Genomic DNA, 14,369 nt, shown 5'->3' on the forward strand with positions numbered 1-14,369 from the left:
ACAGTTTATTTAAATGGCTAAATTTGCCCCTTAACATGTCCTGAAGAGGCCTGGTAATGAACTAATCATTTGATTCAGTTGTGTTGACCCAGGGTGATATCTAACACGTGCAGGTCACCTTGAGGCCTGGAGTTCCCGTCCCCTGTCGTAGGGTTTTGTATCGAAAAAGATTAAAGTGTGTCGTACAGTTTTCTCTGTGCCCTTTTATATCACATATTACTCGATATGTTTGAGTAACAAATTGAATTATGTACTCCCCCCCCCCCTTTCAATGGGAGAACTAACAAGACCAGACAAAAATGCATTTATTCCTTTATTTACTAAAATATAAACTGCACATAAATCAGATGACAGGAAGCAGGGGGACGTGAACCACAAAAGAGAAAGGATAAATAAGGACAGTTCAGACAAAATAAAGCTCGTTATTGTTTGAAATGCAAAGATGTAAACAAAGAAGAACACATGAGATAAAGAGAAAACTCTTATTAACCGATACCTCCTTAGGTTATGTTACAAGGTTTTTAGATGACATAATGTGCGATGAAATTTCAGTGCAATGATTAGCTGATGAGCTGTTTGCTCCTCTTCTCTTTCTGTGATGGCTTTTCTTGGATTTTCTTGGGGTCGCTCTGGCTGAGCGCGGTCCGCGTCACTGTGGACATGCCGTCGACAAACTTCGTCTTGAATAGGACGTTGGCGTTTGTGAACATGCCGTCCTTTAGTGACACGACCACAAACTGCAAAGACAATAAAAATTACAAGGTTTGGAAAAACTTTACCCATTAACTTGGTTTAAAAGAGGAATAATGGTTTACGGTATTTCACGACAGGAAGTGTATTCTGCGAAATAAAGTGAAAACCTTCATGCTTTAACTTACCTGAGAGTGTCTAAAATGCGTCCGCAGCATCTGCCCAATATTTTGTGTGTGAGACAGATCCAGAGCAGCGTCCACTTCATCTAAGATGTAGATGGGAGCGGGTTTGAACAGCAGCATGGCCAGGATGAGAGACAGGGCCACCAGTGATCTGAAAACAGACACAACTTATTTACAGTATTGTTTAGGTGCAATCGAAGTGACACTAAAAGGCCATACTGAATGAGGTTACTCACCTTTGCCCACCACTGAGCTCTGTGAGGTTCTCCTTCCAGGTGTTACCCAAGGCCACTTTGAACTCGAGGCCCTCCAGGACACCGCAGCCCTGCGGAGGAGCCAGCTTTGCTGTGGCTCCTGGCAACAGGGTGGAGAAGATGGAGCCAAAGTCCTTGTTTACCTACAGTGAGAGATAATGGGCAATAAATTAATTATTCTAAAGTTAAACAAAAAAGGAACAACCAAAAGCCAGTATCTGAAATGCCACAACTACAGGATACTAAGAAACAAACAAAGAAAACTACAACAAGACAGGAAGGAGGCAATGATATATGTGTCGTATGGAGGCAGAAAAAGAAACTATGTGACTCCTGTAAAACAGGCAGCCAACCTGCTTTCTTCTTAATGGCCACTAGGGGGCAAAACCTACAGAAGCCTGATGTGATTCTTGGCTCAGTCACCCGTTTTGGATCAGACTGAATAAAATGTTAGGATGACTAAATATACAAAAATGACCTGAGTGTAAGAAAGGAGGATTACCTAACATATGTACAGTTTCACTGTCTGACCTCATTTTAAAGATGGGGTGGTGACACTCTTCATACAGCCTATGATCCTAACACCTTTTTATATTCATAGTGACTGAAACCTGTTAGAGAAAGACGCAGAAGTGGCTGCTGCACAAAATAAGTCCTGTTCACTGACATTACTGATTTATAACATCCACAGATATTAGATTTATTGAAAATCCTGCAATGGTAAGTTTAAAACAAAGCAAGGTGACAATAAGTATAAGTAAAGGAGAAAGAATAAATAAAGGTGCTGAGAAGTATACCTTCTGCCACGCCACGTTAAGAGCCTCGTTTTTCTTTTGGTCCAGCTCCTCAATGGTCTGCAAAATCTTTGCCTTGTCGTTCTCCACAATCCTCTTCTTCTTCATCAGATCATTGTACTGCAGAAGGGAATGATGTTACATGGAGGAACAGACAGTAGCTGAGGCCTTTGAGTTACAAATATACTTTTTCGTCCCTCCTCACCCTTTCCTCTGCCTCGTTCAGCATATTCATAGCCCTCTTGTTAACGTTCCTCTCTAGCTTGCTGGTGGTCTCCTCCAGCTTCTTGAGCCGCTGGCCTGCTTCACGCGGGTTGTTGGTCTTGAAATCATAAGAAGTGTTCGGCTGACCGAAAAAGTGGCGCTCTGAATTGATCCAGTCGTGCTCCTCCAGCATCCGAGTCACCTGAGAGATGGAAACGTGTTTATGATGCTCAAGTCATACGAGAAAAGATGAAACTCACTCCAATCTTCTGGATCAAGACAACATTAAGTGTTACTGCAGTGGGAGGACTGTGGGCTAATGAGAGTTTGCGTGTACCTTGTCAGCAGCATCCTGGCTGTCTTTGCGGTGTTTGCTGATGTTATGTTCCAGCTCCTTGATCTTCAGCTGGACCTCATTGTTTTGTTCTCTGAGCTTATTGGCCTCAGTGGACTTTGTCTGGAGGGTTGAGATGGACAAACAATTCAGTTAATCAGTCATATCTGAAAGTTCTAACCAGTTGTGAAGCTCTCAGTGCTGAGGAGTGTGAAATGTTTTAAAATGTTTGAGTCAGAAACTGAAACTGTTGCAGTTACAACAACAATCCTCCTGTGGAAGGCTTGTAACATTATTTAATTAATAAATATATATAGATGTATAGATAGATATACCTTGAGCGCTTTGTCTTGTGACACAATCACTTCCTTCTGTTTGGCCAGCTCCTCCTGGGCTTTACGCACTGCCTCCTACATTACAACAGAAAAAATAAATTAGGAAAGCATTTGGATACTTAAATTTATAAACATCACATTTGATGGTGTTTTTTGTTTTGTTTTTTTTACATAGAAAGATGGCACATGCTCAGCCCAATAATCCACAAGAGAAAAACTATATAATTCATAATGAGGACCAAAACAACTACGTGGAAACCCTGTAACAGCCTAATTAAAGTTGTCAGACTTTTACTTAAAAGATCTGAGTTAATAATCGACTGGGATTCGTAAGAGCTTAACAAAAGAAGGAGAGTCCAGTCGCCCTCTTTTTCAAGCTCTTAAGACTGTCATGACCTGGATGACTGAGAACCCACACAGACAAATTGATTGTGATAAATCATAACACTTTTTAAGTTCACGTGAACGAGTTCCACCCCTGGAGTGGAGCAGTAATAAACTCATCTAAGTCTATTTGCCAAAAGACTTCTGGGAGCTACTTTGCATGTTCAAAATGGCCCAAATACCTTGTTTTGGGATACAGTGCAAGCCATGCTGTCAATCTGCTCCTGGATGGCCTTCATCGCCTCGTCTACAGCCTGAATCTGCTGCTCGTAGCCAGCCTGCTCCCTCTGCAGCTCCTCCAGCTCCAGGGCCACAGCATCAGCCTCCTGCAAACATGAGCAAAGAAAGAGTTAAATAAATAATAAATAAAACACAAAACAGACAGACACACACTGGCTGACTAAAATTCTGGCTAAAATTAAAAATATATTATTGTATATTGTAGCAATTATTCAAAGCAGTCAAAAGTTCATTTAACCTGCTGCTTCTGCTTCAGCTTCTTGTTGAAGGCATCGGCTTTGGCCTTGGCTGTATTGAGTTTCTGCTGGGCAGCTTTCAGCTCCTTCTCCCTCTCAGCTTCAGCATTCTTCATCTTGTTCTCCAGCACCTTGTATTTCTCTTCAGCCCGCTTTTGCACCTCCTTAGTAACACGCAACGTCTCCTCACTCTCCTCTGGATTAACAAACAGCACATTTGATCAAGTTAGAAAACACAAAGTGCAGACTGGATGGTTTTTTGTTGCCCCACGTATTTTGATTTCTCTGACCAATTGCTTTGCGCAGCCTCTCCAGCTCCTCTTGCTGCTGGTGGAAGGAGCTCTGCTGCACCTTGGCCTGCAGAATCTGTTCTTCCTCCACCTTCAGTTCATACTGCTGCTTCAGCTGACGATACCTGCAAGAGAGAGAGAGAAGTGTGGTGAAAAGAACAAGGAAATGTACCAGGGTAGGTGAGAAAACATGCTGGCAGCTACATCACAGTGTGTTTCTGTTGTGTTTTTTTCCCACTGCTTTTAAATACTAAACGGCGTTGTGGTGCATTAAGTCTTAAAAACAAGGTTTTTAAGAGTTTTGCTGTAAACAGTTAAAACATGGGCATATTTTGTGTGTTTGCATGTACATACTTCTCAGCGGTTCCCTTCAGGCTGGCCAGTTGCCGTTCAGTATCCTGAAGTTGGGCCTCCTTTTCATTCAGGTTGTCCTGAACCTCCTTCACCTCCTTCAGGCTGGACAGAACTGATGCAGACTGGGAGCGAGCACCTGAGAGGAGGAAAAAAAGCCAGTTTACTTTTTGAGTGCTTGAGTGAGTTCAAATAAAACCATCGCTGCAGGTAAAATGTTCAAAGTCATCATAAAACAGTGGCAACAAAATCCAATAAATAACACATGACAGAGCACACACGTCCTCCTTGCTCTCACCTCCACTCAGGGTTCCCTGTGGGTCAAAGATGTCTCCACCGAGTGTGACTGTCTTGGTCATCACCTGCTTATCGAAAGCCACTTTTTTGGCATTGTCCAGAGTGTCGCACACCAGTGTGGCGCCAAACACATACTCCATGGCTTTACGTAGGTCAGACTCATAACCGACTAAGGACAGAGCTGTGTGAACATTGTCCACTCCAACCTGGATGAAGATAAGACAGAAAGAATGCAATAAGAGTCAATGGTAAGTTTCAGTAAACGGGGGGAAAAAAAAAAATTAAGTGCACTTTTACAACTTCTCCAAACATTTTCAAACCCAAACACTCAGAAGATTCTCTCACCAGGTTCTTGGCAGCGTTGATCACTCTGTCATTAAGTGTCTTTGCAGAGATCTTGTTCAGGGGAATGATGGTGTACCTTCGCTGCAGCTCTCCCTTCTCTAGCAACTTTTTGCCTGTCACCTACAAAAAAACAAAAATCAATAACTTCAGTTATGCCATCCCACTGATCTGTGAATGAAAATAAATAAATAAACAACACACAGACTGGTCACACACACCTACCTCTGTGTCAACAACAATGTTATAAAGCCGTCCTCCTGCCACGACCTCCAGCGCTGTTGAATAGGAGATGTCGCTGACTGTGATCAGGTTAGCTAGAAGCCCCTTCACTTTGCTGCGGTCCCACCCTCGCTCAGGGTCCCTAAAGAGGGACATTAAAAACAACATTAACCTCCTAGGACCTGGCGTCCACATATGTGGACATCACATTTTGGGTTGTCTAGAGCAAAATACTAAATTTTGCTCTAAAGGGCCTGATATCCACTTACAAGGACATTATACTGCCACAGTTCTATCAAAATTTAAAACGAATGTCCTCAGATGTGGCTCTCATTGTTCTTAGAAACAAAAATCAGGTAAAAAAATAAATAAAAAATCATCAGGTATTTCTTTGTTTTTACATTCATTGGGTCCCAATATGCCCAAATATCAATGAGAAATTAAAAATGCATGCCATGGAAGAGTTCAGGTCTTAGGAGGTTAGCACACCTGAGTTCATTAAGTAGTGTTCACTCCCTCTAAAAACACATAAACCCTGTTTTTCAAGGAATGATTTAATCTCTAATGATTTTTTTTAAATCCCGTTTTCGAGCATTGATTTTTTCATATTTTGTTTGGCCAAAGTCTTTAAGATAAGTATACTGAAGAAATTTGATGAAGTTATCAATTAACAGAGTTGGAATAATTGGAAATTATAATTATCGAAGATATTCTGAGGTAGCTAAGAGATTATTGAAATACATATTTCTTATGTTTTTTTATTTTTAAATTTTCCACACAGTGTCTCTTTCCTGCCTTTCAAAAGAGAGGATGTGATTCATTTGTTCGTTTATTCTTATAAATTAAATTTTGGGCTTTATCCCAACATCATAACTGCAAACCGCTTTCAAACCCTACGACCCAGAAATGTAACTACATGTTGTGTTGACACACTCCAGAACTATTATCATTGGACTGTTCAGCACTGTGGACACGCACACACACACACACACACACACACACACACACACACACACACACACACACACACACACACACACACACACCAACAACAACTGACCACAGAGAGTGGGGACCCAGGAGGGAAAAGAAATGTCCTAGCATTTTATTAGCTGGTGTCCTCTGGCACCACATAAAAACCCATATATATCTGCCATCATATCAATATATTAACAAATGGCTAAGACTCCCCTTCACAGGTACAATACAACAAAGCTAAAAGGTGAGGGAACTGTCAGCCAAGTATGCAAAGGAATACAAGTTTATAAAAATAAATAAACAAATAAATTTACACACCTCTACATTTTTAACATGAAAGTTTCTCAGTGCTCCTTTTTAATTTTTTTTAATACTTCCCTAATTAGAAAATCATTAAATGTCTTTATAACATTAGATGTGGTATAATTTGATGAGATCTGAGTTCTTACTTGTAATCAAAGCGCAGGTTGGGGAAACGTGACATAAGACGCTCATGCGTCTCTTTAAGTTTAGTTATCTCTCTGGACAGCTGCCTTCTTTTTTCCAGCAGACTTTCTTCCTTCCCATCTGCAGAAGGACATAAAAAACCCTCCAGTTAGTACACAGGTTTATACAGAAAAGGCACCTCATACGTGAGTTCATGTGACTCCTGTTTAAACAAATACATAAATAATCATGAATTAGTACCTTCGTAGTTGAGCTTGGCTAGCTCAGCCTCTAGTTTCTCCCTGCTGTTTTTGACAGCTTTCAGAGTGTCCTGGTCTTTTTTGTAGCCACTGTCCATCTTTTTCACCTCTGCTTGTTTGGTCTTCAGCTCAGCCTGGGCATGCTTAAGCGTCATTTGGGCCTGAGCATAAATAAGGAAGAAAAAAAATAGATGGTTGGAAATTCAGGATAAAATAAGAACCCAGGGAATAAGGTCAGTGAAAAAAACGTTTTCCAGTCACAGAAGCATAATCAGCCTTCTGCAAAAATATTTATTCTAAAAGCAAGACTCACCTGCTTGGCCTCTGTATCTGCTTTGCTTATGTCATTCTTGCAGGCCATCATCTGGCCTGCGAGTGTGGCTTCCTCTCCATCCTCGTTGGTAGAAAGACCTGCAGACACAGCTTTGAAATGCTGCTCAGCTGCCTCGAGGGCAGCGCTGTCATTCTTTCCCTCCTCCTGCAGAGCCTGAAGCTGCTTGGTCAACACAGAAACCTCCTTTTCCTTCACCACAAGCATTTTCTTGTCCTGCAGATCAAGGAAAACAACAGTTTGAATAAATGATTCAGATGTACACATTGCCCTTGTTTGCAAGTCATAGAATAGCAAGATTTTTATTAATCCATTACCTCTTCCATGTTCTTTACAAGCTCCTTCCTCTTCTTGGTTTCATCTTTGAGATTTGATTTTTTTAAGTCAAGTGCACTCTGAGCTTTGGCGTCCACACGCTGAACATCAGCTAGAGCCTCCTCAAGAGACTTTAATACTCCATTTACTTCCTACAGACGAGCAGATTGATATGGATTACTTTGCTGCAGTTTGATTAAAACATACAGAGGATGGACCTATAGCATACAAATTATTTTAAAGACTTCAACAAAGGTACTGAAAAAATCTGCCCACTATTATAGAAAAAGAAAATCAAATTGTGAAAAATCGCTCCCTTTCTTCCCCAGTGTAAAGTACCTGGTCTTTTTTCTTTTGCAGCTCCTGAATCTGGGCTGTGAGCTCCTGGACTTTGCTCTCGTTCTCTGCCATGCTGGCTTGCATCTTGGCGATGTTGTCCTGCATCACTTTTAGATTCTCTGCTGACTTCAGCTTGGTCTCCTCTGCACACACAAACAGCCAGGCCACATACAGCCGCGACAAGTGCTGGATCTCACGCATCAGCTTCTGGTATTCCAGATATGATGATCGTTCCTGTGGACAGAGGAAGGTTCAGAAATGGATATTACAACAGTAAAAACAAAAAGAACACAGGCTTCACGGGTTGAACCTGTGGAGAGAGATAGTCGGTTCAAATCTTAATGCCAAACTACCTCCTGCAGTTTCTGCATGGTTGGAGTGATTTCCTCATCCAAAATCTGAAAGAGCAAACACAACAAATGGTTTGCTTCAGCAGCAGTTTGCTGACGAACAAGTATAGATAGTGATACAGTCAGAGTGAATTAACATACAGTCTGAATCTCCTTCAGCTTGGCCTCTTTCTTCTCAATGGTCTTCTGAGCACTAATCTTTTTACATTCATACATCCTGGTACCTGCTGCTTCCTCGATCATGGCAAGGATCTGAAAGAAGAGAAGTATTCAATATTATAAGTCCTAAGAAGGGAGGGAAATAAGTGTCCTCCTAATGGGCAAAGTGTTTGTCTTACCTCTGGTGGTTTCATATTCAGAACTTTGGTGATCCTCCCCTAATGTATTAAAACAAAAGGAAAATCTTTGAATGGGGTGACAGATCATATCCATTTACAACCACAACTACACCGCTGAAACAAGACTGACCTGCATGATGAGGAAATGTGGGTTGTTGACATTAAGACCAACAGAGCAGAATAAGTCCTGCACGCGAGTGTTGTTGGCATTGACTCCATTGATGAGATACTTGTTCCTGCCACCAATTACCACCTAAAAAAAAAAGTATATGCGTGTTAATACAAGGACTGCATAATAATCCTAAAGTCAGAGAGTTTCCTCCTTTATTTCTTTCCCCACCTGTCTCGTAACAGTGATCTCATCATGTGTTTCGAACCCCAGAGGACTCTGGCTTTTGTTGGAGTTGTCAAAGGTAATGGACACAGTGGCCTTTGTGATGCCACCCTGTCCGTTCTTGTACACCAAGTCCTGGAGGTTGGAGGCTCGCACCTGTCAGGTGAGATGAAACAAAAAAGGATGCAAATTTTGAATGAGAAACAACTACACATGCTTCTTACTTAGTTAACCTCAGTTCAGGGTCACTGCACTTTCGTATTATTCAACAGTTGTTCTTCATATTTTGTTTCTCACTTTTGTGGCAGTTCAGTTTGACCTGAGTCAGTTTTCAGAAAGGATATGTTTATTTTATTATTTTTTGTCACTTGCTATGAGAGAACAATATTGTTATAAACAAATCGTGACGGCTATTTACTTCCAGTCATGAAGCGACCGCAGTCTCAAAGTGTCGATGCCTTCTTATGCTTACTCTATTGACAGCTTCTACGAAACTACAACTAGATGTATTTCTTGTATTCATACTTCATTTTATTTTTAAATTTGTTTCGCAAAATACAGTAGTTTTCAGCACTATAACAATTTGTGACTTTCGCTTGTTACTGAGAGGAATACAACCACTGCCATTATCAAACTCAACAAAAACTCTTAAGTAATCAAATATAAACAACTGGAACACTGGATTTGATAGCTTTTAAGCTAGCTTACGGACAACAGCACACTTACATGGGTGAGATTTGAAATACCCAAAAGGAAACATATCGAGTCCAAAATATTGGACTTGCCGCTGCCGTTCAATCCTGTGATGGCGTTGAAGAGTGGGTCAAAGCCGTTGATCTCCGTCCTTTGCGCGTAGGACTTGAATCCTTCGATAATAATAGACTTGATGTACATCTTTCGGGTTTTCTCTCTCAGCTGATTCCGGAGGCAAGATTTGTTACAGCCAGGTGACAAACCACCACCTTAAACAGAAAGCACCAAATATTAGCCCCGTGTTTACAACCGACAACTGGGAAACAGCTTCTCTCTTCTAACTTGAATTTTGGCGGCAGGCGTGCAGACCCTGAGCCGCGAGTGCGTGCGTCCGTTGTGTGCCGGAAACAAAACAAAGAAACCTAACTACATTAAAAATATGCAGACACACAACAAGTATATTATAATGATCCAATTTTAAAATAAATAAACGTCAATGTAAAATCAAAGAAACAACGATTCTTAAATATTTATTGCGATATATATTTATTTTCGTCAGGCAACTTCCAAGGCAACTAAAACTCTTAGACGCACGCGCTCGCGCGCGCGTGTGTTTGTTGGCGCCACCTGTAGATATGAAGTACAAGTGCATTTAGTAAAATCGTCCCGAGTCAACCTGGCCGGTCGAGAAAATACTGCATTATACTAAAAATAGTTTTAATTAATAAAGATAATTTAATTATGCTAGATATTAAATGTTTCTTTATATAAAATCTGAAATATTAAATGAAATTGAAAAACCTGTCACTTAGAAGCGCTATGAGGTATGACTGTTAAATAACGAAAAGTAGCTCCTCTTGCTAAAAGCATTGACTAGAAGTTATAGCCTTGAATTCAAATACTAATTACACCCACGGTTATTTAACTTATGTAACCTATTGTGCAAAAGTCTTGACCCACCCCTAATTTCTTTATCTTTTGCTTCCAAGCTGCCGGAACTTCTTGTAATTGTAATAAAATGCCAAAGATAACACAGTTGAACAGGCATGAAGTAATATTTTCTGATTCACCTATTAACTGAAACCTTTGCAGGTCTTGGCGTGTGTGTGTGTGTGTGTGTGTGTGTGTGTGTGCCAGATATCTGGCTGAGCCCTCATCAGAAATGGTCTCAGTGGAGGGGTGAATTTCAAGAAGCAATTCTTAAGGAAGGAAAACGGAGAAAACGCTGAGGTATGCTAAATTACATAAGAACTGGACTGAAAATCAGTGGTAAGAGGTCTTATGAAGTGATGAAACCAATTTTTTTTTTAATAAATCATTGTTAATATGTAGAGAAGAAGTCAGGAAAAAGGTGCAACAGCGTGTACAGCCATCTGTAAAACATTATAGAGACTCTGTCATGGTTTGGGACTACAATTCAGCCACTGGTGTTGTGATCATGTCAAAATTAATGGACTTATTAACACAGAAAAGTGCCATAAGAGTTTGATCCACCACGCAGGCATCTTGAAAACATCTGATTTGTAGGGGCTTCAGCATGACAGTCATTTCAAACACACTGCCAATGCACTAAAAGCATATCTGGATAGAAAAACATACAGTGGAACACTATCAGCTATGGCGCGACCTCCCTGGAGTCTGCCCCTCAACATTATTGAAGCAGTGTGGAATCATCTTGACAGAGAATGGAAGAAAAGGCCTTTTCTTCCATTTCCTTTTCTTCCGGCTGCCAACATACAAAGAAGAGTTTTGGATGTCCTTCAAGAAGCCCAGAGAGCTATTCCTAAAGACTACTTACAGGAATTACAAGTTTTCCAAAGATAATTCAGGCTATGTTAAAGAGAAAAGCTGGTCATACAGAATACTAACTTAGTATTTAGTATTAACTAACTTAACTCAGGCTTACTGGAATTGTACAAACTCGTTTTTTTTTCACTGTTTATTGTATTTCTGTGCGTGTTTGCAGATGTTTAAAAATTTGTTGCATCTATTTTCCCAGCAAAATGTAAAGAAATGAGAGGTGGCTCAAGAGTTTTGCACAGCAGTTCATGTACACCAATGTTGCTTGAAAGCCTCTCATCATTGGAGTAATACATCTATTGAGGAAATACCTAATCATTTATTTATCTAGAAATGGCATAGAGTATACTGGAATCAGAATCAGACACTGAAATATCCACCAAATACATTTTAAGGTTCATTAAACTAAATGAGATTTTTGCAGCGCAGCTCCCTGTGACATGTGCTGTTAACAGTACTGTGCACTGCACAAAGAGGACAGAATACATGATTCGTACCCTGTGTTTAAGAAGATAAAGGGAGAAAAAAGCGCAAGGAATTTGCAGTTGCTTTATTTCTTTTGTGCTACATTTATTTTGAAATTCAGCACATGGAATATAATATAATAACTTCCAGGGTTATATAATTAAAAGTTAACAAAATTAGATGATAAATATGGCACATAGCTAGCATTTGCCATGAAGATACATTTAGCAGAGCATTAATGCAAAACATATTTCATTGTAAATATGAGTTCTTCAAAGCCCAGCTAACTGAAGCTACGAGCCTACATTTGCTTCACACTAACTGATATAAGCAATATACACGTACAGTATTTGCTACAACTTCGTAATATAAACACCCACCTTAACTGGCACTCTCACAACAACTGCGTACTTTTATTATCAATCCAGAGGCACATGACACATGGAGAGACAAACCAAATTGATTGCATAGAAGCATATCTGTGACAGAACAGCGCAGTCCCCTTTGTCTGAGTAGAAGGAGGTGGGCTTGATGTAAGGCCAGTCAAAGTTCCTCAGGTTCAGTGACCTTTGACAGTACCGGTCACTGAGGGCAACCAGGGCACGCACCATAGCATATTTGGCTGAGCAGCTGATGGCCGTCACTGTACGCACCTCGTCGAAGTGCAGCAGGAAACAAGGGTCATCCTGAAACCAAAGAAAATTATATTTATGGAGCACCTTTAAGAATCACTGCATTTTTTTTATTGTGTTTGTTCTGTAGAAAGCTTACATTATTATAGGGCAACTAAAGCCAAATGACCATAGACCATTCATCTTTACCTTGTCCCTTGTTAGCCCACAAACATTATGTGTTTAAGCAACTGTAGAAATTTTCCAAACGATTAATTAAAATGTGAAAAATAGATAAATAACAATGTCAAATTTATTGCTGATGAGTCACGGGAGGGTGCCAGAGCAGGAGTAAAGATTTTAATAACATAACTCATCTAGAATTTAATAGCTAAGGAGCTTGGAATTATCTTAAATTCATTTATGATTTTATCTTAATGTATTTACACCCCTGTGTGTATATGGGATACATACAGTGCTTAACAAATTTATTAGACCACTTGTCATAAAAACAAGAAAGCACCAGTATTTTAGAAATCTGTCAAAAACGTGTTTAAAACTAAAAGTTATATTATTATTTATTAAGCAAACACAAAATTTGTTTTCACATTTTTATATTTGAAAAATGCCGGTACACTGGACTTCTGCATAACATTCAATCACTAAACCTTTTCTGTTTAGGAATGCAATCACTGTAATTTGCCATCTTAATAAAATAAAATAAAAAATTTGTGTGCTTTAATATAAATCACGGATGAAAATAATAATAACAACAGCAATTTTAGCATTAAAAATATCATTTTCATTAAGGAGCTTGGTACTTACTGGTAGATTAAACATTCCAGAAACATAAAAAATGACATGGATAATTACAAATATTGTTAATTTAGTGCAGCTGTGGCATAAACAGAACATTATGGTGGTGGTCAAAGTGCAGTGACTTGGTGCACCAGTTTGGTTGGTGAAAACTGTGTTTAAATGCACTTTATAAATACATTTTAATTACTTAGTTAATAGGTACTGATAAAGCAAAATGTCCACAGAATTATTATTATGCGGTCTATGTGGTCATCAAGAATGCCATCCACATACAGTTACCCAAAAGACAGTTTGTCTCTATTTTAGCCAGTTAAGAACAATGGAAGTTACAGAAGAATTTGGCTAATTACCACGTCAGGATTTCTTCCATCAATCAGGGTAAGGTATTTCAGGGACCAGATCTCTGCCCTCCGGTAGCACTCATGTATGCAGGAGCGTTTGGTGAAGGATCTCTTGGATGTAGACTTTAGGGGCACAGACATCTGACAGTGCACTATACATAGCTGGACTTCTTTGTTTTTTGCAACTGCGGAAAAATGGAAAAACATCACAAACAGGTGCACTGCAGCACCGGGCTTTTCATCAGCAAGCCAGCCTTATAGATTTAACACACCCTGTGTGGTGCAGGTATACACAGCTTTTAAGGAAGTAAGTTATTAAACACATTAAAAATGTACATTTTAAGGAGGAAGATATTTACTCCTGTGTAAAAATCAAACGCACATTTCTGAGTCAACAATCAAGCTATTTACCTGAGGCACAGAAAAAATGTCTTCCGTGCGATGGCTCTTCAATTTCAATGAACTCCACCAGTCTCTCTTTTGCAGGTCGAAACAAAACTCTCTGCATCTCCTCCCTCAGAAGAGACGACATCACTGGAGAGAGGGGGAGAAGAATCGGAGCGTCCCAAAAAACAGCAACGGCAAGAAGGGGGACCAAAGAGAGCGAGAGAAACTCAAAAGAAAGGAATGAGATATCCCCCCCAAAAATACTGTGACACTGGAGAACCCTGGAATCCAGCAGTGGCGGGAGGGGAGGGAAGTGGTGATGCTCCCCGTGCCCAGACCTTCTGAAAGCATGCAGGGTTTGTGGGTTGGTTCTGTGTGAAATAAGCTCTTACTCTACCCACAAATGCACGCACACACACACCGT

At 40.1% G+C, this 14,369-nt stretch overlaps 2 protein-coding genes across 2 annotated transcripts; both read right to left on the reverse strand.

Annotated features, from left to right (window-relative positions):
- Window positions 1–300: 300 nt before the first annotated feature.
- smc2 (structural maintenance of chromosomes 2) lies at window positions 301–9,905 on the reverse strand. Its single transcript, XM_085459481.1, has 25 exons — window positions 9,556–9,905; window positions 8,836–8,985; window positions 8,626–8,748; window positions 8,496–8,534; window positions 8,299–8,409; window positions 8,161–8,205; window positions 7,808–8,041; window positions 7,471–7,620; window positions 7,136–7,369; window positions 6,824–6,983; window positions 6,586–6,703; window positions 5,162–5,300; window positions 4,940–5,059; window positions 4,596–4,800; window positions 4,301–4,436; window positions 3,947–4,071; window positions 3,659–3,852; window positions 3,363–3,506; window positions 2,797–2,871; window positions 2,465–2,584; window positions 2,129–2,329; window positions 1,927–2,043; window positions 1,112–1,272; window positions 879–1,026; window positions 301–737 (listed from the first exon to the last, which is right to left on the reverse strand). The coding sequence occupies exons 1-25, from the start codon at window positions 9,721–9,723 to the stop codon at window positions 561–563; spliced, it is 3,594 nt and encodes a 1,197-aa protein (XP_085315607.1). The 5' UTR covers window positions 9,724–9,905; the 3' UTR covers window positions 301–560.
- Window positions 9,906–11,874: 1,969 nt separating this feature from the next.
- exoc1l (exocyst complex component 1 like) lies at window positions 11,875–14,090 on the reverse strand. Its single transcript, XM_085459482.1, has 3 exons — window positions 13,970–14,090; window positions 13,568–13,743; window positions 11,875–12,473 (listed from the first exon to the last, which is right to left on the reverse strand). The coding sequence occupies exons 1-3, from the start codon at window positions 14,088–14,090 to the stop codon at window positions 12,207–12,209; spliced, it is 564 nt and encodes a 187-aa protein (XP_085315608.1). The 3' UTR covers window positions 11,875–12,206.
- Between the last annotated feature and the right edge of the window lie 279 nt (window positions 14,091–14,369).

Source organism: Copadichromis virginalis, linkage group LG6 (genome assembly GCF_057382275.1).
Source record: "Copadichromis virginalis isolate Kocher_CV1m ecotype Utaka linkage group LG6, C_Virginalis_male_GT1.1, whole genome shotgun sequence".
NCBI classification, from domain to species: domain Eukaryota; kingdom Metazoa; phylum Chordata; class Actinopteri; order Cichliformes; family Cichlidae; genus Copadichromis; species Copadichromis virginalis.